This window comes from Coturnix japonica, chromosome 34, assembly GCF_054131305.1.
Source record: "Coturnix japonica strain WE chromosome 34, WE-NBRP24, whole genome shotgun sequence".
NCBI lineage: Eukaryota > Metazoa > Chordata > Aves > Galliformes > Phasianidae > Coturnix > Coturnix japonica.
In genome coordinates this window covers 3,105,820-3,130,439 of record NC_140696.1, presented here as the reverse complement: position 1 = coordinate 3,130,439, position 24,620 = coordinate 3,105,820, and the positions used below count along the sequence as shown (strand labels likewise).

Genomic DNA, 24,620 nt, shown 5'->3' with positions numbered 1-24,620 from the left:
CCCCCTGGAGGGGGCACCAAGGGTGGGAGGGAGCAGCTTGCAGCACACCGGGCTGAGTGCCGCATGCCGTACAGCGACATAAAAGGAGTGCAGACTTTGCTGTTAATGTAGTCAGTAAATAAATAAAGGAGGGCTTAAGCTTAGTGTACAGCAATCAGTTTAGAACTACAGGATAATTAACACAGCAGGGGGCCAGACTACTCTGCAGTCAGGTTTAAATGAACGAGTTCACTTTCATTGAGGCAAACTCGCTTTGCTCCCCGGCGAGCTGTGCGTGCAGCAGCAGTGCCTGCACTGGCAGCAGCAAGCGGGGCCAAGGGCTGCACCCCATGCACCCCACAGCAGCAGGGAGCCCCTGTATGGGCTTTCTGCTGTGTATAATTGTCTTGCTGTTTGCTCCTACATCACCCAGGCAGCCTGCAACCAGCCCTGCCCCTTTCCCAAACGCACCATCCCAGCAAGACAGAGCCAGACATAGCACCCACACAGGGTGGGTACAACCCTTTTGGCTTCAGAAGCAGAACGGCAGAGCTGTACATGCTGATGCTTCTGTCCTCAAACAGGAAAAATAAAGGACAGCAGCAAATCACCCTGTCAAGCATCACACGGTGCACGATGAAACGGTCTCCAGGGATGCTAAGGGACTTTAAAACAGGAGGCATGTTTCATTTTCCACCAGTGTAAAGGCCCTCTCCTATGCCAAATCACGGAGGGAGCCCTGCATAAATAAGAAGGAAGCTTTTTTAGGAGCTCGTGGCTCTTAATGAAAAAGAAATTCAGGAGAGCCACGATCACATACCTCCATTTTCCATGGAAAAGCACCTTCCAGGCTGCACGTCCTTAGAAAAACAGCAGCTCCTGTTTGCCACGCTGGTCCTCCAATGCTCCAGGATCACAGCAGTGGGATTTGATCCCACAGCACCCACCCCTTGAGACAAAGCCTGGGTCAAAGGGTGTGAAGAGATGGGTCCCTTCATTCACCCAGCCCTCCAAACTGATTAGGATGCTTGACCTGCACCATAGGAACACCCAATGCCAACAGCACAGCACAGGAGGGCTCTACCACCACCACATCCTCCTCATTCTCCTCCCAGGGCCGGCATCCGAGCACAGAACAGCGACATGAGACAACAGGCTGAGACAACTGAATTAACTTTATTGTTTCTTCTAACTGCAGATTCAAGGTATACAACTGAACATTGCTATTTTCCTTATGAGACTTATAAATAAAAATACAAAAAATGTCCACTACAAAAAAATCTACTGTTAGTAGGATGTAAAAAATATTCTCTTTGCTATAGAAGGCACGAACTTCACTTAGTGACACATGGAGAGAAAAAAACCTGCAGCAGTATATTCTTTTTTTTTTTTCCTTTTTTTCTTTTTTCCTTTTTTTTCTTTTCCTCTGTCAGAAACACTGAAGTTTTTACAAAGAAATGCATCTGAATCTACACAGAATGAAGGCAGATGCGGAGAGCTGCAACTAGGAGACACCACGACTCGGGACTTCTTATTTTTTATTCATTTTTGTGTTTTTTTTTTTCCAGGGAATTTTAGCTAACTGCATCTGTGGCTAGAGAACAGATAGGACTCGCAAGCAGTACTGCAAAGGAACAAACAGCGAGGAAACAATCGTACAAAAAATAATAGTAACCCATACTCTGAAGAAACATCAACAAAAAAATTGGGCACCTTCTAAAATGAGGCTACCAGGAGGTGCTGAGGTAGACGGAACTATAACATCAATTAATTCCAAACACTAGTTTTAATACAGAGCAATCAGACTGGCACTTGGGCTGTCACGACATAAAAGACAAGCGACGAAAGAAAGCCTTAGTTTGCTTGGTCCAGCAGGGCAGTTGGTCCTCAGTGCTATAATATACATATATATACTTATATATATATGGATAGGTGTCATGGAGCTTTACCATGGCTTCGCAGCCTTAGAAGTTCATGCATACGTAACACTATGTGAAACAAATACTAGGATGTGCACTCAAACACTGGGACTGGGTGTGGGGGAGGCACTGCGCTGTGCTGCACTGCCCAACATAGGGACACACCAGCATGGCACAGCCCACAGCTCAGCATGACACATAGCACATGCTCTCCATGAGCATCGCAGAGGGAAGCTGGCCATCACGTCACCCTCTAGCTGGGCAACCCATCATCAGACACAGCCTTGCATTGACTCTGCTTGTGCTGTTTGGGAGCCGATGGGAATCCTGATTCCCATTCTGCACCATGCTGAGCTCTGAAGCCAAACGATGCCGATGTCTGTTAGGGGAGGAAGGGGACAGTGAGAAGGGAGGGAACGTTAAAGCAACAAAAGCCACGTGAGCTCAGCTGAGCACTCAGCAGTACCATGACACCCACGACCAGCAGTACCAATTCACTGCAAAAAGGTACCATACACTTGTGAGAAATTGCAGCAACTGTTGATGCGAAAGAACTGGTGTGTCGTTTTGTTGTTGGTTGTGTGTGTGTGTTTCTCTTTAGGCACAAAGATTAAACAAGCCATTCTCCAAAGTTACATCCTGGATTGTACTACAACAGCATCCACCCCGCTTCACCTCCTCGGTGTGGAGCAGCCAAAGTGCTGCTGCTCGCAGGCGCACATGGGGCATTGCTGCAGGGTGCTCTGCATGGACAGACCCCCCTATCAGCACCACCACGGCTCAGGGCCCCCCATCGCAGCCACCTGCCCCCATGAACACCCCCCAGCAAACCCTGTGCATGGCCAAAGGGCGACGCTCTGCATATGAACAATTGCAAACCCACCCAATTTGGAGCTGCACAGCACCCCAAAAGCTCGTGGCATCGACGCCAGCCCTGAAGCGCACCCCGGGCTTTCACATTACAGATGGCGCTCAACTTGCTCCACTTTCCTATTCAAGTTTCATGCTCCCCTCCCTGCAGCACCGACACGTCGCCGGGCTGCGTCCTGCCCCACCTCGCTGTCACACGGCAGCGAATTCCCCAGATTAAGGCCTTCACGTTTCCGACAGTGAGGGAGCAAGGGGACAGGGGACAGCAGTACAGACACCCTGCTCTCTTCCCTTTACTCCCATCTACAAAACCTTTCCCTAATTTCTCCCACCCTCCCCCCACCTCCCCCTCCTTCCCCAATTTAATACAAACGCAGCTAAATTACAAAATAATACACCATTGCAAGTAAAGCATGAGATGAAAACCCAAATGGCATCACAAAGCGAACACAAATATTGCAAACTGTGCTTCTGTCACTGCAAAAAGAAAAATAATAAAAATAATAATAAAAAAAAAAAGTCAAAACACAACAAAAACAAACACAAGAGGTAGCTTTCCAAACCGGCGAGCCAGGCTCTGTCAGGCTGCTCCAAAAAATACCATTTTGGTAAAGGATAATGCACGAGAGGTGGCCAATGGGGCCCAGCACGCAATCCCCTCCCTGGCATCTCCACCTCACCGGCCCCTGCGTGGCCCTGAGCCGGCCCCATCACTTCAATAACACCAACACCCCCCTCCCCCCCACCCCCAAATCAATAAAAGCTCATGAGGTCACAAAAAAACGAGGTAATTTCAAGTAAAATGTGCTAAACACAGAAAGAGTCAAAAACGTTGAAAAAAATAAACCAAAAGCAAAAGAACAAAATAAAACCAAAACCCACCAAAAAAAAACCAAACAACACAACAACACTCAAACCAAAACAGAGCAAAGCCATTCGTTACAGTCTGCTCCATTGCAGACTCTGGGAGTTGAGGGCTGGGCAAAAAAAAAAAGCATTGGCACATTCCAAGCACCCGAAAACACAAAGAAAAGAGAGAATCTCCTGGCCCAGCATCACCCAAGGGCCAGGGATGCTGTGGGACAGGAGCTGCAGCTTCAATGGGGACAGGGAGCAGCACGCAGCCCCCAGCTTCATCCTCCTGCTGAAGGCTTCGTCTTCCCCTCACGAATAAGAAGAAAAGGAAAAAAAGAAATGCATAGAAAGGTCTTTGGTCAGGAGGAGGATCACGGCCTCACGCAACCCCTACAAACCAGAGGTCTTCACTCCAGATTTTTGTCAAAGCTGTGGGAACACCAGTAACACCCCACAGCACCCCATAGAACCCCCCAGTAGGGCCCAATGGGTGAGTGCAGCCCCGGGCGCTGTCCCACATGCGAGGTGTTGATCTCCCACTGAACCCAAGGGTAACCGTCTCACCCCAAGGGGTCCACGACAGCTCCTCCAAAGGGGTCACTGATGGGGATTAGAAGGGAGAAGATGAAATTAAAGCGTTCCCAAATCGCTGCTCACACGCACGATGTCAAGGTGAGGCACAAGCTACGCTGTTCGCACACAATCAACCTGGTGCCACCTGTGCTGGGTGGGATGGCTGCTGGTTGGTGGTGGCAAAGGGAGTGGGGTCAGGGGACACGCAACCCAATAGAGGGCCAAGGGGCTGGGGAGGGGAAGGGGCTGTGGGTGGGAATGGCAGATTGCAGCCCCCGGTGTTCCCAGCGTGTGACCCCCACGCTGCGAGCACAGTGAGCACCACGTGCCCACACCTCCCCATCCTCAACCCCAGTGAGGGATCCTTCCAGCAACAGCAACAAACGAAAAATGGAAACAAAAGGCCATGGACGATGCATTATTTTTTTTTGCCCAGTCCTCCACGACTCAGCCCCGCATCCCCTCCGTGTCCCTCAGACATAACAGAGGTAGAGATAGGTCTTCTCTATCCTCCAGTCGGTGGGGATCTCCTCTGGCTTGTGGCCCTTCATGTGCTTCTGCATGGTGGAGAGGCTGGGGCAGTACTCCAGGCAGATGGTGCACTGGTATGGGGAAGCGCCATTGTGGGTCCGAAGGTGTTTGATCATGGCCGAGTAATCCCGGGAGCGCTGGTGGCACAGCTTGCACTCAAAGGGCTTCTCACCTGTGGAAAACAGGGCAGTGGGATAGGGTCAGTGGGATAGGGTCAGTGGGATAGGGTCAGTGGGATAGGGTCAGTATGACACAGGCTTCCAGCACTGTGCAAGGTTGCGGGGCCTCGCTAGAGCACAGTAATTAACTGCCCAGCGCGCCCAATATCGATACTTGCTCTGTGCACAGACACAGCGAATAATGAAGTAATGAACAGCAAAAGTGATCTAACTATTGATCCGCTATTTACAATAGCTCCACACTGACGCATTCAATGATTCCTTCTCCCCAGCAGCCAGCCCTGATCCCGGCACCTACCCGTGTGCACGCGGTAGTGGGTCTCCAGCTGGTGCTTCAGGCTGAACTTCTTGCCGCAGCCGTTGCACTCATAGGGCTTCTCCCCGGTGTGGATGCGTTTGTGGCCCTTCAACGTGCTCTCATCTCGGAAGCAGCTGCCACAGAACTCGCATTCATAGGGGTGGTCACCTGCAAGCACATATGGGTCAGCCCCATGGCAGGCATGTGGGGCTGCAGGAGCACAGCTCAGTGCTGCACACTCAGAGCCCTCCGCCTGCATCAGCCCCGCAGCGCTGCTCAGCACCCTGATAAATGAACTTGGGCTCAGCACCAAACTCAGAATTATTTGAATGAAAGGTGAGAGCTCCAGCTACTTATTTATTACGGCAGTGAAGGCAAGGACAATAAAGATAGATTGATCGTCCAAGACTTTGTTCATGAATATTTAAATATTACTGATTTGTCTTGTCACTGTAATTACAATTTCTCTGTGCTGCATATCCTACAACCACAGTTTATGGTAAAGAATGGCCAACTGTATTTCACTTGTCCTACTGCAGATGTGCAGAGCTGCCAAGCGTGTAATGTTCCTCGCATTTCATACATTTTCTTCAGCTGTGAAGGCTTAAGTCATCCACAATGACCTACGTTTTTTCATTATCCCCATGTCAAACTGCACTCGTGCCTGGGCATAAATTGTCCTTCTAGTTATATACTCACATGCCTGTGCTTTCACTTCCTCTTTGCAATGATATTTTACTCTCTGCCTGTTCTCCCCCCAGCCCTGCTGCTCTGTGCACGGCATTGTTCCCCAACAGCTGCAAACCAGCAACGATCCCATAGGGTGCAAACACCCCCCCATTACACACCCCCCAAACCAACATGCACATCTTTAACCACACTGCCCTGTGCGGGCTGCAGGTTTGTTTCTACTTTCCATTGGGCTCCTCATTCCTAAAACCAAATGGACCCGTGGAACTGGATGATGCCTTCCAACCAGAACCACCCTATCAAGTAACATCCAGCTGCCCATTTCATCACTCCCATTTGCTCAATAGTTATGGGAACACCTGGAGATGGGAGCCAGGTGAAGGATTCTTTCGTTTAGCCTCAGCCACCCATGGGAATAGTGATTTTTTTTTCCTCCTGCTGCTTCTTTACAGCACCCTGGTACTTTAAGTGAAGTGTTAAACTCAGGAGCTGGTTTGACAGGATCCACATGAATTTAATTATCAACCTGATCATGTGGTAAATGAGTTTAAATACGGCATCTCGAGGGCCAGACCCACACCCTCCATACATACACAGCGCCAATGCGGGGACGCTAATGGGACCCACATCCCCACAGCAGCACTGCTCTGGCTGCAGAACCAGGGGGGAAAAAAATTAAAATCCAATTTGTGGCACACTGATTAACTTTGCAGAACCCTTAATGAGCCTAGCATTAAATTCAGGACAAAGGGGACTAATTAGATCCCCTCCAGCACCTGTGACCCCGCTTCTGCACTGCTACCTGGTGCCCAGTGCCATAGAGGCAGAGCAATGGATCCATTGGCACTGAGGAAATCAGTGCAATGGTTTGGACTATAAATAAGCAGCAGAGAAGCCCCATTGTAACCCTTCTGTACAACACCAGCATCCCCTCCTTTCTCATACTCTGACCCGCTCAGCAGAAAGGGGGGCTGGCAAAACTGGGATACATCCAAGGGCTGCAGCCTTTATCCTCTCTATAATGAAGAAAGACCCTCCTATTCCTGCTGTGCTCTCCCAGCTCTGGGACGCTGCCAGGCAAGGACAGCACAGAGCTGAGCACCACATCATGAGCTCTCTGTGGACTCAGCATTGTGCTTCCACTCCAAGAATAACCACGGAGCACAACTAGCTACTCATAAAGCTCTGAGGGATCCTGGTTTATTTTTAAAGCCAAGAGCTAATAAACCATCAGGGGCTGGGGGCAGAACCCACACAGAGTGGCCTGCAGCCCAGGTCACTGGATTACTTGCTATGAATAGCTGCTCCACCCAGCATTAATGGGATCGTAAGCACTGTGTGATTCTGGGTTTCCTGGTTGGGAGTATGGATGCAGGACTAACAGGCACTGGTGATGCAGACCTTCCATGATGCTGCCCCAGCTCATGTGTGTACAGGAAACTGGTTAAAAAGAGGAAGAAAAAGAGATGCAAACAATCTGCATCTGCCTCCCCCCAGCAATCACAGTGCTGCTGGAGCACGAGCCTCACAACTGGTGTGGGAAAAGATGGGAGAGGAGCATTTCCCTCCACCCACCTGCAAACCATCCCCGCCTCCCCACCGCTGCAAAAAGCAATTTCAGTCACTCTGATTCATAGCTGGGCTGCAAATTACAGGCCAGCTTTCTGCTGCGTGGAGCAGCACAATCCTGCTAATCACTGAGCTGGGCGAGGGTCAGCTCCCCAGGCTTGCCACGCTGCTGCACATGTTGGGTGCTGCGAGGCTCCAGATCCAACCTCATTGCCATGAACAAGGGGAGAAGCAGCTCCTTCCTGAGGACATAAGCATATGGGGACCGCAGGAAGCCATCCCTCATCAGAAGCTTGAAGGGCTATTTTCCCATAGCAAAAAGAAAAGCAGGAGGAAAGTCCTACAGTGTTGCTTGGTTTTCCCAAACACACCATATTCAGGTACTAAATCTACTAGGGAACTTTCTGTTTTGGATGGGATGCACTCACACCTCTTTCCTACATATGATCAACCAGAGAATCATTAAGGTTGGAAAAGAACACTGAGATCCCCAACCCCATCCCACCCCACTGTATTTCTCAGTGCCACATCTCCATGCTCCCTCCAGGGATGGTGACCCCACCACCTCAACAGACAACTATGATGGTGCCCAAGCACTCTCTTGGAGAAGAAATGTTTCCTAACATCCAACCTGAACCTTCCCTGGCACAATATGAGGCAGTCTTATGCTCTAAGAACTGCTTCTCCCTACACTGCAGTCCCACAGCAGTTATCACACGGAGACACACAGCAGGAGCAAAGCACAGTAGGACAGGGCCACCATCAGGCAGGTGGTTTAAGGACACCGAGTAACACGGTCAAATCCTTGGTTTCATACCCCAGCTCTCGTTTAACCTAAAAGCACCTTGGTGGGCGTGCGGTGTAAATACCATATACACGTAGCCCAGGTCACTGTAATCCCATTAGAGCCGAGTACCAGCTGATTATGTGCATCTACTGCATTTAAGCTGATGAAGTGGGGTAAGATGGCACATCCCCTAAGAAGGTCACATGTCACATTATACCGGATCAACTTATTACACACACAGTGCTTTCCCCCCCACCCCCACCTTGTTTTCTTCTTTTTAAACCCAAGCAAACTCAGTTGTGGATGACAGTTGCCTCAATATTATTAAGATTAAATAAAAGAGAAGAATAAAAGTTCAGTTTAGCAAGGAACAACCTTATCCCAGCCCTCCTGGAAGCAAAGAAAGCTCCTCCAGCTCTCTCCATAGCTCTCCATCAGCTGCTGGGTACCACCAAGCTGCCAGTCCCAAGCTCTCCCTGCACAGAGCTTGGAACCCAAATGGGTGCACCTTGGACACAGGCAGCACTGGGACCCCCCACCCCACAGCACAGGGCTGCTCTCAGTGGCCTTGGCTGTACCTGTGTGGGAGCGCAGGTGCCTCTTGAGGGCAGTGTGGCTGGGGAAGGTGCGGTTGCACTCGCTGCAGATGTAGCTGCGCACCCCGGCGTGCACCTCCATGTGCTGCTGCAGGGCAGTCTGCGTCTGGAAGCGCTTGCCGCAGAGCAGGCAGAAGACAGCCATGTCTGTACCTGCAAGAGAGGAGACAGAGGAGTGAGGCAGTGCCTGGGGGTCTCCCAGGGGTGGTCCTGACAAAGGGCACTGTGAGCCCCCGTGACCACTCAGAGCCACCAACTCTCATTACAGACAGCAGCCTTACACACAGAGCATCCCTGGATGGGAAGAGCTCCAGCACAGGGCAGAGACCCGCAGCCCTCACTCCTAGGGGGCAGCAGAAGGGCTGGCAGTGGGACCGCAGCAATTCTAGCCCTTCAGCATGGAGGGGAAGTGCAAGAAGAGAGCAGGAGGATTTTATTGCATTGGGCACAGCTGGAAATCCCTTGCAGGCTAGTATCTCCACACCCTCAACCCAAATGCAAAGCACCTGCTTGGGTAATTCCCTGTGTTCTGATGGTTGGCTGCATACACCTGTGTGAGACAGAGCTCCTAATGCCAAAGAAAAGACAGCTGGATGCCTGAGCACCATGTAAAGCTGCTCTGGGTAATAGTGGACTAAACACAGAAGGACCACATGCACATCCCCAGCATTGCTTGAGACCCTCAATGGTAATGCCACCAGAAGCTTAATCCTATGAGCCACGTGCACAATGACAAAATTGGCTGCATCAACAGAAGAGTACATATAAAAGGGAACACCAACACAAAGATAGAGATACTTAAACACAGTCAATAAAAATATAAGACCTCTGTGTTATTAAACAATTTGTTTTAGTTTATGCATAGCTGATTGTTCAGAACCTATGAGTCAGTGCAAATTGTATTACACCGGGAGATTAAGCAAATAAATGCTAGCTTTTTTGGAGACATTAAAATGGGAGGACTATGGAAATAAAATTATCTAGAAAATTGTATTAGCAATTCATTAGCAACAGCAAGATGTTCAAGGTAAGCAGCAAATACACACAACCTTTAAGACACTGTGGAGAATGGGAGGGCTGCTCCTTGCAGTGCCAAAATTAAACTGAGGGGTGCTGAGGATCAAAGCCACTACACAAGGGGGTGCTGGGGGAGCTGTGGGCACTGTGTGCTCCTGGCACCTGCAGTGTTGCTGATGGATCCCTGCTTTCAGCATCACCCCACTGAACAGGATGCTCCTCCATGGGCAGGTTGTGCATGCCCCTGTGTGCAGGGATGCTGGCCATCCCCTGGGTGAGCTGTGCAGCGTGCAAGCGAGCGACACTGAGAACGTGCAAATAAATGAGCAAAATGGAAATAAAACCACACAGCAGCGAGGTGGCCCCGGTGGCGATGCTGCTACCTCCCTCCTCACGGATTTATCTGGGGGACGCGCGCGCTCGCTCACAGCTGCACACAAAACTCTCCCAAGAGCCCAGGAGACACAAAGCCCGTCCGAGCGGGTGGTGCAGAGCAAATCCTGCACGGTATGCAGCCCGGCCGCGCTCTCACGGTGACAGCAGGACGGGTCAGAGGTCGGTGGGGCCGAGCCCCTGTGCCGCGGCCAGCTGTGCTATGGGGGCCCCGGCCGGCGGGACGCCAGCCCCCATCAATCCGTCGGGAGCAGCCCCGCTGGGGCCAGGGACAATGGGATCCTGCGGGGGTGGGGGCAGGACAATGCGGCCGGGCCAGTGCGCAGGCCCGGAACAAATCCTCCCTGGCACCATAGGGCCCTCATTTGTGAAACTAATTGGCCCCCGCTTGAAAAATTGGGCTATGTTGGGCCGCCGTGCTGGAGAGGAGCTGCCTTGTGTGGGGAGTTAAGCTGTACAGTGGGACACGGCTGTAGGGTTGGGATTGGGATGGGTGGCCAAGGATAAGGTGACATGGATGAGGATGGGTGGCCAAGGACAAGGGGACAGGGATGGAGATGAGTGGTGGGGGACACACATCCCATTGCGTGCCCAACTGTGCTGCGATGGGGACACGGGGAGTTTGCAGCCTGGTGACACAGCAATGCAGCTCTGCAGCCACCACGCACTGTGCCATCACACAGCACACGGGCACCTCCATCACTCAACCATACCCATCTCCGAAAGAACAGCTGGCAAGGCAGGACCTGCTGGCAAGGAGAAAAAGGGGTGATGCAGGAAAAGCCCCACCTCCCCACGACGGCACCCCGTTGGCTTTGGAGCCATGGGGACGTTTCAATGCTCGGCCATTGAAAGAAAAATCACCCCCGATAAATAAACACCGCCACGTAGGCACAAAAAGAGGAAGACGGATTTATTCATTTCACTGACGTTTTAATGGTTTCTCTCCTTTTTTTCGGGAAGATGATTACAAATTAAGCAGCATTTAAACGCTTTTTACTGTCAACAATTAAAAGGGGCGAATATGGAACAGAAAAGTGCGGTGACCATTCATTTCCAGGGAAACGCGGCTATCAGCGAACACCACGGGGCCTTCCCTGTACTGTACACCACACAATGGCAAAAAGTATACCATTAATTTTGTAGGACATTCAAAAGCAAATTAAAATATAAAAAGCTCTAGGCACAAAGATAGATACCAAGAGAGAGGGCAGAATAGGTCAAGCTTGTGGAATTAAAGTCTTAGCAACAGTGGAGGTTTAAGCACAGCCCTATTACGCCGCATTCAATAGCCACCTTCTCCCATCTTCCCTTTTTTCTCCTCTAAGAGCCGATGTGCTGTTTGCCTCCAGCCTGAAGCAGTAAACAATTAATACTGCGTGTAGCAGTGCTGCGGGTTTCCAAGGCAGGAGCGACAGGCTGCCATGTAGATGAGATGCTGGATACAGCATTAACTATTTGGAAGAGAGCGCCGCCCGCTCTGCGCGAGGCAGGTTTAAATAACAGGTGATGGGAGATGTGATTTTTGCAGGACTGATGCTTGCTCGAGGGAGGAAAAGCCCTGAGAGCGCAGCTGTGCGCATGGATATCCACGCTTCGCTTTCCAGGCTCCCAAACAAGTGCTTTTCCCCATGTATATAAAGGCAAGGGAGATGCATTTCCCATCACTCAGGGACTCTTCTTTTCAAACTTCAGGTGGGGAATGCTAAAATCTCTATAGTATTAAGCACAACGCTTCTCCTACGCCTTGACTCCACGCTAGAAGGAATTAACATGAAATTTGCCCGGAGACACGTAGGCATATGGCAAGGAATAAAGGTTTGTTTTTCCTCTTATTTTTAAAAGGCACCCGGTGCATTTCTGTACCACAAAGTTTAACATGCAGGAGGTACGCCGAAGAAATAAAAGAGACACGTCCCCTTTAAAAGGAAATATAATTTACAGTGTGCAGCCAGGCGGTCCATAGTTTCAATCTCGTTTACTATAGAGAAAACTCTGCTAGCTGTTCTCTATCCCACAAATCCGATTTAATCAGACAAGCCAGCCAGCGTGGCTTGAAGTAAAAACGGATAATTAGTAAACAGAGAGCTACTTCAGTGCTTCATTGGCATTCGAGCCGGGCTAGTGTGTCGCATTTAAAATGCAGTCTGATGAAGTTTACAAAATCAAACCATTTGTTACTCCTATTGAAGAGGCTTCAGGCCACTTGCAATTAAATTGGAATTAGTGCTCAGAATGAGATACAGCAAATTCATACTAAAAAGGGATCTGACTTTGAGACGTTTGACTTCAAGTTTTCCCCTCTGCGTGTGTGTGCGTGTGCAAGAGATGTGGCCGCTCCATCCCAGCCCTCACCTCCAGCTCCTGCAGCTCCAGCACTGGGACCTGGGTGCAGGATGGTGCAGGGGTTTTGGTGCCCACCTGATGAATTCTGGGCACTTCTGAGCACCTGGAGAAGGCACCAGGACTGCAGAAGCAAAATCTCCTCTTCCTGATACACCCTAGGTATGAAACACTCATTATGTTTTTATTGCTTCTGGTGCTTGGCCGCTCTGTCTGTCCATCACCAGAATAAGTAATAGCATTATAAACCTTTAATCAAAGGCTCCGGCACAACAATGGGCTTTAGGGAGCAAACATACAGTGAGGGCTAACAGGGCCAGGCACTGCCTGCTGCCTTCATGGTAACACCTCTACCACTCCCATGATTGTGGAGCATCCCCGCAGCCAGCCCCAATACATCCTACATTGAACAACATCAGCACAATAGCATCAGCATCAGCTGTGAGCCACTCAACTAAAAGATGCATTTATATAGGTGCATGTGTACACAAACACACAGCACACACACAGATCCCACCCGCTCAGTGCCTCCAACAAAACTCAGTCTTCACTCACTCTTCATATTGAATCTCTTAAACTATGTACACGTAATAGAGGCATGCAAAAAAAATACCACCAACCTGTTGTTGCAATTGCTAAGAGTCAAGTGGAAGGCTAAAAAAAATTCCTGGTACGCCAAACAAGAGTCCAGGGATTGTTGGGTCTTGCAAGATTAGATTTCAGAGATGTTTGGAATTTTTTTGTCACTGTGTCAATGGCTCCTTCACAGCCACCAGCTGCTGGACAATGCAGAGAATGCTGGAGTTTGACTGTATGGAAGCAGGGCTAGGGGGAGTCTTTATCAGCCTCGGAATCAGGGTGCTATGGGTAACCTTCATCCCCAGTGGACTTTGACTCATGTTGGCCAAGAGCAGATGTCCCAGGGGAAGTGCGGTGTATAATTGATCATAAAACCATTAAGGTTGGAAAAGACCTCTAAGATCACCAAATCCAACCTCAACTCATCCCCATTTTTCTTAACATCCAAAGATATTTCCTAATGATCAACCGCATCTCAGAACAGCATCAAAGGACAGGACAGAAAGCTATCAGAGCAGAGGGACTTGAGCACATACTTGAAGAGTTCTTAGGCAGTGGGATCTCCAGGGACATGCAGTGCACATGCTGTTGGGATGATGAGGAGTAGGAGAATAGGGGAAGGTGAGGCAGACATGCACATTGCTGGTCAAGGCAGCAGTGCAGCGGGATTGTGCTTTGCCCCACCACAGTGTCAGACATGAGCTACTGGTGTAAGGAGATTAACCTAGTTTCGGTATCCCTTTTCCTGATTATGAAAGGAAAAACAGCATTAGTAGTTGGCAGCACCAAAGAAAGCTCATACAGAAAAACCCCACGATGACAGCTCTGTCCTGGAAACCACTTCCTACATACAGAATGCACTACACATACAGATACGTGTGCTGTGTAGGACGCTGCACCGGCCCTTGGCAAACCCATCACACCCTCCTCTAAGCCCTTCTGCAGGAAACAAAGGCATTGCCACCTTAGAAATGGAAACATGGGATGTCCACCTGGCTGCCCCACAGACAGAGAAGGGAAAACCCATGCAGAAAGAGAAACGAGACTCATTTTGTGCTGGAATCGCCAAATCATCCCAGTTTCAACTGCTGCCTCTGGACTCCACAACTGAGCTTTCATGCTAATTAACATCTTTATGGAGGGGAAACTCTCTCGAGGGGGTATTTGTTTGATTATTATTATTTACTCAGAGATACTACAGCTTTCTTCCCAAGTTTAACTGACTGCAGAAAATTCATTCTTACAAAGCAGCACAGGCAGCTGCCTCCTGTACTGCCTGCTTCCCCTACAGGTTGAGTGGCATAGAGGGGTGCCCTGGCATGGAGGATGGGGATGATGCTTTATATGAGCACATACACACATTCTTTTAACCAGCAATGGTTTATCAGACCTGGAGAAGCTCAAATATTTAAGAGCGGATCGTGGATTTCATGGTATCACAGAACATCCCTGAGTCAGAAGGGATTGTCGGCACACAAATAGCTGGGCAAAACAGGCACCGCAGGCTGAGCCTGAAACCTGGGAGGGAGACAGCACCTAAAGAGGAGGAAGAAGAGGATTCCTTCCCCAAATGCAGAGGGATGGCACAAAAAGCAAAGCGGGCAGCGGCCGCGTGGGTGACATCTTTGTTGGTGCTGGTCTCGCAGCCGGCGAGCGCCGAACAAACGCTGCTGCCCGGGAAGCTCGCGCCCGCCGGAGGTGATTTATTCCGAGGGCCATCTGGACAGGGGAACAATGTGGTCCCATATCTGAATGACCCAGCGCATTAGTCACACCCTCCTCGCTCGACCTCTCCGTCCCTAATCTTCACACTTGCTCTCATTCTCCTTTAGTGAGGCAAAATGACCGGATCCGCTTCTCACCTCTCTTTTGGCTGGCGAAGTTCACAGGGCTGGGGGAGACAAAAGGCCCCGCGCCTCGCTGCGTGCCACGGCCAGCAGCCCGCGTGGAAACCGTGCCAGGGCTCCCACCCCATGCCCATGGGGTCCAGTATCACCCCACATCTGTGCTGAGCAACCTTAGCACAGCACAATCCCCACTTCTCAGCCCTTCATTCCCCATTGGGAAGGCCTAGACCAGTACCTCTCCCTCCCCTGCTGCCTTTCATCCTCCTCCTCAGTTTACCTCTTTATTATACTTTTCTGCGATCGTTCTACCAAGAATTATTATACGGGGAGGAAAAAAAACCCAACCAAACATCAAGTGACTATTAGCGGCGGTAGCTTTATTGCAACAGGCACAGAACTCATTCGTTTCATGTTTCGCGGAATATAAAAAGCACTGAAACATTTTAATTTTAAATTCTTATCATTGAATTTACTGCTTTTTCTCTCGCAATGATTTGTGTTGCTTTTTAATTTTTACAGTCTCTACAGAAGCCAGATGCTACCGCCTAGGGCCAAAATAATAAAAACCTACTGCAGTCATGAGTTACAGAACAAAAAAGAAACACACAGTTGACAGAAGTTAATATCTCAATTTAACAGTGCTGCTTTGCTAATGATCCTTTGATATGTGTTTATTTAGAAAGGTCTGATCTTGACCTTGAAAGCAAACTAAACCACAAAGTCTTTATGAGACGAGAGAAAGACTTTATTTATAGAATGGCTTTATGTCAATCACGGCGGCAGCTGGACTCGAGGTGAAAAATTGCCCAGAAGTGAGCGGGTTTGTACCCAAAGCGTTGGCTGCAGTGTGTGTATCTGGGAGGGGGCACTCATTCCAGATGAGGACTGTGGCACAATGCATTCCCCAAGTCAAGTCACAAAGCCCATAGAGGGGTACAGCCCACCAACTGTGTACCGCATCCACCTGGAGCGCCGGCACTGCCAAGACAGGTTTTCCTCCCGAGGAAATCCAGGACTGCACAAAGCTTATGTTTTGAAATGAAAATAAGAATGGCTTCTTTATGGGACAATTACATTTTACTGTGATTCCACGCAGTAAAAGATGCTGAGGTTTCCCAGTTCCTATTGTTGCATGAGGCTGGGAGTGCAGCGGGGAGATCTCACACCAACGGTGCTCTGTGTGTTCAATCGTAATGCGATGTCTGAGGTCAAACAGTGATTTGAAGACATTTACCAATGCCAAGCCCTCAGCACTGCCTCCTTGTCCTTGCAAAGCCTCGCTGCCAAGACCCTTCTTATCAAGTCTCTATCAATGCCATTCAGGTGGCCAAAAACTGAGCGCATCAAAAGAGCCAACCTCCACTTTTCAGCACTGAACACACTCATTAGGCACTGTGGTACCAGTTAGCTTACGGTCAGCAAAAGAACTGTAATGAGAGGAATATAATCTGCTCCACAGAGACCGGATGGAAAGGCGCGAGATGGTGATGTTTCAGTCCTTCTGCTGCTAAACAATGCAAATTTGGGACTGAGGCAGTTACAAAAGACCTCTTTGCATGTTGACTAGAGAAATAAATGCTGCTGTAGAATCCCATCTGGCCCAGCAGCTGAATGGGGAAAGCTCAGTGAGACAAACGTGCCTGAATTTAGACACAGGCAAGAGACAGCAAAGATATTTCAGCCTTAAACCAGGTGTGAAAGATGGCAAGTATGGCTGCAGCCAACGCCTGGGGAAACTTTGCCCTGGTACACGCTTGGGTTGCCCAATTCCTGGCCCATGTTTCCCAGGGAAAGAAGCCTCACTTGATCGAGGCAGACTCACCTGTGCTCAGCATCACCCTCGGAGTGGGCATTTCCCCATTGAAGGAGCACTGTTACAGTGTTTTCTGCCACCACATCACCAGGGAAGCTGTCATCTCACTGCTTTACTCATCGCCACCACTACGGCTGCCCGCATTTCTCTTCCCCAAAAGGAATTTCAAATGGAACCAGCTGAAAAAATAACTTGATTTGCTGCCGAAAACACATTTTTCCCATTGCTTGCTGAATGATGGTTCAATTAATTCGTTCAAAACCACTCGGAGGTCTCCATCCTTACACAAAGAGCCTCAAGGAGGAGATGAAATCCTCACCAGTTAAATGCTGGCCCCTGGTGTCTTTCTGGCTGGAGAATCTCTACCTCAAGCATTTTCCAGCTGGAAACTGTATTTCCAAGATCTTAACTCTTTTTCCCCTCATTTCAGCTCAAAACGGGTCTTAAATCAGTGACACCCCCGGACCAACACAGCACTCCCATCCCACCCTGCAGCACAGAGCATCCCCCATACATATCCATGGTATAAGTTGCATTTGTCCGAGTTGTCACTGAGGGGCAGCGAGGAAACACGGGGCAGCCCTGATTGCCAAACCAGCAAATAAAATTGTCCTTAGGATGCTGCACAGGGGGCTGCTGAGACACACAAAGCAACATTTCCTATCGTCCGTTTATTATTCCAGGAGCGCCATTATTTAAAAGGAAACAAAAAAAAAAGGGAAGAGATGAAAAAGATCTCTCAGCCAACTCAAGAAGATGGGAAGCTGTAACAGATAGAAACATCTCCTCCCTTTTTTTTTCTTTAATATGTTTTTATATATTTTTAAGTGGGGAGGACAAGAATCTCGGGACACAAAAGTAACTGTTAAGGTAAGTTAAACCTTGTCAAGATGAACTTTCCTGCTACTTTTAATTAAAAGTTCTTTAGAATTAAAAAGGACACTATTCAGAAAAGACTGGAAAAAAAAATTCATTGACACCAGCCCGCCCCCCTCCCCTTTTTCCCAAGGAAAAGAAAAAGCTGTTTTTGTGTGTCTGCTCACCCAGCCCTCACTGTACAAAAGGAAGCGGATTTGCAGCAAGACACATGAGATGACCCTTTGACCCTAAACTGCTGAAAAGTCCTCAATGGCATAAATACCAGATAATCAATCACATACCAGGAGGGCTGGTCCCCCTGCCCTTACCCCAGTGGCCGAGTTTATGAGAGATGCACTGTAAATGGACACCAGCTTTTTAAGGGAGGCCCCTCTCTGCATTCCTCCACGGAGCCGGAATATTTTCCTCAGGCCGGAGACCCTGGCCACCTAGTTTTACACATTTCATCACTATCTGATGCAGCCCCACAGTGCTCCTCGCCGGCACATCCGGCAGCGCCAGCACTCATGAGCACCGTGGCCTCACCCTGTATGGAGGGGATGGAAAACTTTAAATGGATGGGTTGCATGATGCTCCTCCTGTATGGAGGTGGTGCAAAATGTTCATCCCATACAGAGGCAATGCAAAATGCTCACTCCAAGTGGAGGGGATGCAAACTGCTCAACCAATATGGAGAAGAATTCAAAATGGCCAACCAATGTGGAGGCAATGTAAAATGCTCACCTTGTATGGAACTGATGCAAAATGCTCACTCCAAATGGAGGGGATGCAGAACACTCACCCTGTACAGAGGTGATGCAAAATACTCCAAATGGAGAGGATGCAAAATGCTCAACCAATATGGAGGCAACACAAAACACTCATGCCACATGGAGATGCAAAATGCCCGCCCTAAATGTAGGGGACAAGGAATGCTCACCCCATATGGAGGCAATGCAACATGCTCAACCATGTATGGATTGAAGGTGGTGCTAAATGCTCACCCCAAAAGGAGGTGATGCACAATGCACCTCGAGGCGCACAGCAGCGCACTGCAGGCTGTGGGTGCCCCAGCTGCATGCATGGGGAAACTGAGATTAAGAGAGCAGAGAGTGCTCTTTTGTTTCCTGCTCTGGGGGAGTGCGGCACAAGCACCGGCGCTGCGGCGAGCAAACCTTAGAGCAGGGCTGGGGCATCGCCAGCAGCAGGGCGGGTGCAGGAAAACGAAGGTGCAAACGGCCTCACCTAGAGAGGCCACCGCAAGCGCTGTTTGTTTGGGGTGGTTTCGTTTGTGTTTTTCTTTTTGAACCCTTGGTGAGTTTGACACCAACTGCACCAAGTTGGTTTCCCTTATCGGTGCTCTGACAACCATCTCCAGCCTGAGCAGAGCAGTGCAAACCCTCTGAATGTTCCGAGGGCAACAATAGATTTTAAAGCTTTAAAGGAAAAGAGAGAGAGAGAGAAAAAAAATTGCTGAGATACTGAACTGGTTCAGTTAAATGGGGAACCACTTGGCAACTAAATTTGATAATGCTTTTGTTTGAGGGTCAGAGGTTAAATATGTTCACACTAATCCCCTTCATCTAGAATTAAAGGACAAGAAAGATTTTTCTGTAGCTTAGCAAGAGGGCTTTTCTCATTGCAGTTTAAATAGTATTTGCACAGGAAAATTAAACGTAGACCATTGGGCGCTCATTTTAAATGCGAGCACACAGGTCTGCTACCTTTCTATTTGTTGATTTTTAAGGCAAATGTGTCTGATCACAGCAACACCAACATCACTGCACTTCCTGTCCGATCCGATCTCCCGACTATAAATTCTCTTGGAAGGGCAGGGAATTTTTGTTTTCCTTTAATTTAAAGGTTAAGAAAAGAAGCGGGTTTGAAAGGCAGCGCGATTCCCGGTTTCAGGAATGTGTGCTCAGACTCAGATTTCAAGCACTGTCACAGAACATTACTGTCAGACAAAGAGGCTCTGTGCTGTGGATCCGAGCGGCTCCACGGGTCCGGGCTGGGAGCTGAGGATGGGTTCCCAATGCACAGTGCAAACCCGCAGTACCCAGAAATGCTTGCAGGAGCCTTGGGTAATACATCACCCCTACATCACCCTTCCAGTGAGAGCTACTAACACCCAAGGCTTGCAACTAGTGAATTCTGGTATTCAGAATGCAAAATGTTGAAGCACCTCATAGATGCTTGGTCCCAAATGGGGCTGGATGCATCCAGCTCTGCTGGACTCCAGGTGAGATGGGGATGGCAAAGCATGACAAGGACAGGAAGCTGTATGTGCTGCATGGAGCCGGAGCAGCACGAGGATCCCAAGTTCAAGTCAGGTAACAGCAGCCTGCCACCGTCACGTGGTGCTGCTGAGATATATTTGGATTAGAGGAGCTGCGTCCCAAACCAACCACTACTTTTTTCCAAATGCCTTTTGATGTCCTTCCCAAAGCTAAAAATGCACAACGCGGCTTTCAGGGCGCGCGTGGTGCTCTGCTAAAAGGCCTCTTTCCTTTAACCCTGACCGCTCCATTGGCAGAGCCTCTTCCAGGGTGTGAGGATGGATTACAATGTGTGCCAATGTTTGTGCCCAATTTTACTTAGCTCCTTTACTTAGTTACACACATCGGTGCGTAGCACCAATTAAAACCTAACGGAGCTTTCGGAGAGATCTGGGTTATTTCAGGGTGTTATAATTCTGTCATTCACTCAAAAGGGTCCATCCAGCTGAAAACTCGCTATGTTGAGTCATAGAAATGGGTCTTGGAGAGTGGTGTTAGAGGGTTACACTGCACCTCACCAACTCTACACACTGATATACTCAGCTAACACAAGATACTGCTACTCCAAAGCAAGCTCCTATCAACATCCAGCAGGGAATGTCCCTTCCAAACTGATGGCATCTGACACACCGCTGCTGCCGAGCATAGCCCCAAGGCAACAGCAAGAAACAAACTTCTCTGTTTCTTCATCAGCTCTGGAGCTCTGCAAGGAAGCGGGGGCACAGGCAGCCTCCAGCACAAAGAGAATTTTGGCTTTGCTGCATTCAACACAATGCACATCTCCAGCTTTTATCAAATGCTAGGCTGGCTGGGGAAGCTCTAGGAGATGTGGGACTTGTTTGCATGGTGAGAATGCCAGGCATGGCATTGCTAGGAGGGAGCCAAGACACACAGCAAAGTGTTTGGGCTGCAAACCCTGCAGGTCGGGTTGCAGCAGGACGTCGGGGAGGCGAACTGGGGACACGCCGTTCTCCAGCACCTCTGCCAGGCTGTGGATGATGGGGACACTCCTTTGGGTACATGGCAGCCCAAAGGCAGCTCTGTGCTCATGGCCATGGGCTTCTGGGGCTGTGCTGCTGCCTCTGGACCCCATGAAAGGAGTGACTGCCCCATGCTCGTTTTTATCTGCAAGAGCTGCCTGTTTGTTAAACTGTCATCATGAATTATGCTCCTAAATTAAGAAGGCTTCCGATGGGAAGTTTCGTTGTCACAGTCATTGTTTTTGTAGAAATAAATGTTTGCAAAGTAACCCCAGTTTCTTGGAAGACATCAGCTTCCACACATAGAGCTCCTGGGCCAGGAGCAGGGAAACACAGGAGAAGGCAAAAACCTTCAGCTGAATGCTGGTGCTCACCCTTCCCTCTGTTTGCAGCTTTAAGTCCCTTTTACAAACAAACTTGGGAAGGGCTCTTGAAGCCCCACATCACTTCGCAGAAAGCAAAGAGGGGACAAATGCACTGCTCAGCCCCACACAAGGGGAAGGTGCAGAAAGGTAAAGGGGGGACCCTCGTGTGCTGCAGCTTTTGGAAAGGGATACAACTATCTGAAATGCTACATTTGCTACAGATGCACTGAGAGATGCTCTGGCTTCTAGCAGCTCCCAGCCCCAGGGCAGCGCCTCTGCTCTGCAGCCATGGTTGCTTGCCAAAAGCAGCTTGGGGTTAATAAGATATCAGCTCATCATGATCTGATTAAGACAGATGCCTCTTTACGCTCTCGTAACTGCCATTTTTAGTTTGGAAAGTGTTTGGAAACTAAGCTGATCTTTCTTATTTACCAAAACTCAGGAGTGTTTTTTTGATCATCCTATTTCAAATCATGTTTTTTTGTCCTTTCCTGGATCATCTTTTCCTACACCCAAACATCTGAGCTAACACATCCCTCCCCCCAAGGAACACTCAGGACTGAGCATGGTTGGGACCTCCAACCCACACTGAAGTGCAGCAGACCTTTGTCAGATCACCTTAAAGCTTTCCAAACACAAGCATGCAGCCCACAACTCAGCTTTCAGTTCAATAACAACCATTTCACAGAGGCTGGATGTCCACTTGATCAGCTATGCACTTATCTTCCCCTCCTCCTTAAGCCATACAATCACAGAATCATTAAGGTTTGAAAAGACCATTAAGATCACCAGATCCAGCTGTCAACCCAAGCCCATAACGCCCATTAGATCACGTCCTTCTGTGCCATATCTGCACGTTCCCTCCATGAAAACCTCCATGAAAGCACCTTCAGGATTGCCCCTGCACTTCCATAGGTGCCTGTGTTATTGAAGCAGCAAACCTCATGCCAGAAGATGGTTTCCCTGCCTGCAATCACTCCCATTTCATCTCCTGAGCACATCAGATGCCAAAAGCATCTTCGCACCCTCCACATGTGGCAGCTAAAACCTCGGCAAGGAAGGCAGAGTTTTGAGGGAAACCAGATTTATTTGGCATGCTCAGGGCTTGCAGTTCACTTCCAGAACCGAGCACCCACATCTCTGCTCCCATCTGTTCCTCAGATGGGGTCGTGTGATGCTCACACCTGGACCAAAGCCGGCATCCCCAGCCCAGCCCCATGCATGAGGTCTCCTCAGCACTGCCATACCCGAGCACTCCAACCTCCAAAAGAAAAATCACAGCCGTGTAATAAAACAACAGCTTTGGAGCCGATGTTTTCTTGCGTATTTACAGTTTTTCTCTCTGCGATCCTTTCAGATGTGTTCATAGGACTCCAGGTCCGTGAAGCACTTCAAGAGCTGCCAAAATATCGCAAGACTTGGCAGCGATGCCTGAAGCATTCTTTGCTGGCACACGAGGAGCAAAACTTTGTTTCACTGTGGAAAAATCCACAATTTGTGCACTCTCCAACTCCACCACTCGGCCTCTCCTCCACCCTCTCTTGTCTCACTTGTTATTGGGTGCGGGGAGGCAATGCTCAGCCTCTAGCAGCAGCATAGGAGCAGCATTGGGGCAATGGGGATGGTTTTCCACCTGTAAGGATGTACACATGGTCAGAGAGCTCAATTATGACAAATGGTAATGCCTCTCCCTAACAGCTTGGCTGTCACACAGGCTCCCATCCACGCTCCCAAAGCTCCTGCTCACATTCCCAAAGGCTCCTAACCATGCTCCCAAAAGCTCCTGTCCCTATTCCCAAAAGCTCCTATCCACATTCCCCAAGTTTCTCTCTCTTCTCAATGGCTCCTGCCCACATTCCCTTTACTCACATCGCACTCACCCCACAACCCCAATGCAGCGCCATGTCCCATCCCCAGCACCTCATGCTGAAGGAAGGAAGCAGCCCAATGCTCTGCAGACTCCAACACACAGGGAAGTTTTCTTTTCCTAATGAAAAACCAAAAAGCTGATGGTTCCCTTGCCTGTACTTGCATCTGAAATTGGAGCTATTACAGGGCAGATATGCCAAAGCTTTGCTCAGCCAGGCATCATACACCAAAGCCTGCAGCACGGTTTTAAGTGTAACTGTTTTGTTTGTTTGCTAGTAACCAATGCAACACCAATAATGAAATAAACAAATGGGGACAGCCCCAGTCAGAACAGCTCTGGCTGGGCACAGAGGGCATGGGGCAGGGGCTGGTAATGCTGCCCTCCTCCTGCACTGACCCCACATGGTCCAACAGGGGCTCCCCAATGCACTCCTGCTGATCTCTGTGGTGCTGCAGCATCCCCAGAGCACGGAGCTCACTGGGGTCACTCACCCATCTGCACCCACACCTATGCCTCCTGCATCCTCTGCTCTTCCACTTGGGTTCACACAACCGAGTACAGGAGGGATAATTATGTGTAAACATACTTAATACTACCGTACGTTATCTCTATCTATGGAGAAAAATGCTATCTGATGGTATTTTCCCCATAAGCCCAATCAAGCAGCTCTGTTAAAACCCTCCAGAGTACCGTGAAACAGTAATAGAAAGTCACAAGCACGCCGGGAGATGCTGCACGTGTTGGGTTGGGGAGAGGATGGAGCTGTTGATGAGTCTGGGGGCTGCATCCCCCATATCTGCCTCCTCCCAGCTCCCTGGGACAGGAGCATCCCTATAGTGGGAGCATCCCAGGGCAGTGCTGTCCCCTCCCAGCTCCCTCTTCACCCCATACTCCGCTCTTGAATGCAGGATTTTCTTCCCTTTGTACCTTCACTTACCACGTTACTGTTTTGAATCTCTAAAATAATGTGACAAGTTAATGATGGCACAATTATCTAAATGTTTAACAGACATGTTATCTAAGTGAATCGGATTGAGATTCCATCCCGCTGACAATAAACATCAATGGGAGAGCAGAAAGTGATAGGCAAATTATCGCAAACCCTGCAATTTCAATGCTATTAAATTTGGAGGAATAACAGCCCTGAGGCCTGTAAACTCTGAATAAAATAGACCCTTGTGTTTGTCCAACTATTAAATCAAAATGCTACCAACATCCCAGGAAAAAAAAATAATAATAATAAAGGGAGATTTATAGCCTTTCAATTTTCATTTACACATTGGTTTTATTAACTCCTTTCTGCTGTTTGTACCCCAGTACCGACATCACCATGAAATCAATGTGGGAGTAGGGAGTGATGGCGGAGAGGAGGAGGGATGGGATGAAGCCTCTTGCTTTTAGGAAATACTACATATATCACCTCTGATACT

At 49.2% G+C, this 24,620-nt stretch overlaps 1 protein-coding gene across 4 annotated transcripts in view; it reads right to left on the bottom strand.

The window, feature by feature from the left end:
• Nucleotides 1-1,136: 1,136 nt before the first annotated feature.
• ZBTB16 (zinc finger and BTB domain containing 16) overlaps nucleotides 1,137-24,620 on the bottom strand; it is an 87,804-nt gene continuing 64,320 nt past the window's right edge. For 2 of the 4 annotated variants that reach the window (XM_015884108.2, XM_015884107.3), the window contains exons 5-7: nucleotides 8,829-8,999; nucleotides 5,205-5,372; nucleotides 1,485-4,899 (exon numbers count right to left, since the gene is read on the bottom strand). In XM_015884108.2, coding sequence (XP_015739594.1) covers nucleotides 4,670-4,899; nucleotides 5,205-5,372; nucleotides 8,829-8,999 — 569 coding nt within the window. In that variant the 3' untranslated portion in view covers nucleotides 1,485-4,669. Of the gene's footprint in view, nucleotides 4,900-5,204; nucleotides 5,373-8,828; nucleotides 9,000-21,194; nucleotides 22,954-24,620 lie in introns of those variants that run through there. The other 2 variants (XM_015884106.3, XM_085526030.1) reach the window with 2 other exon arrangements.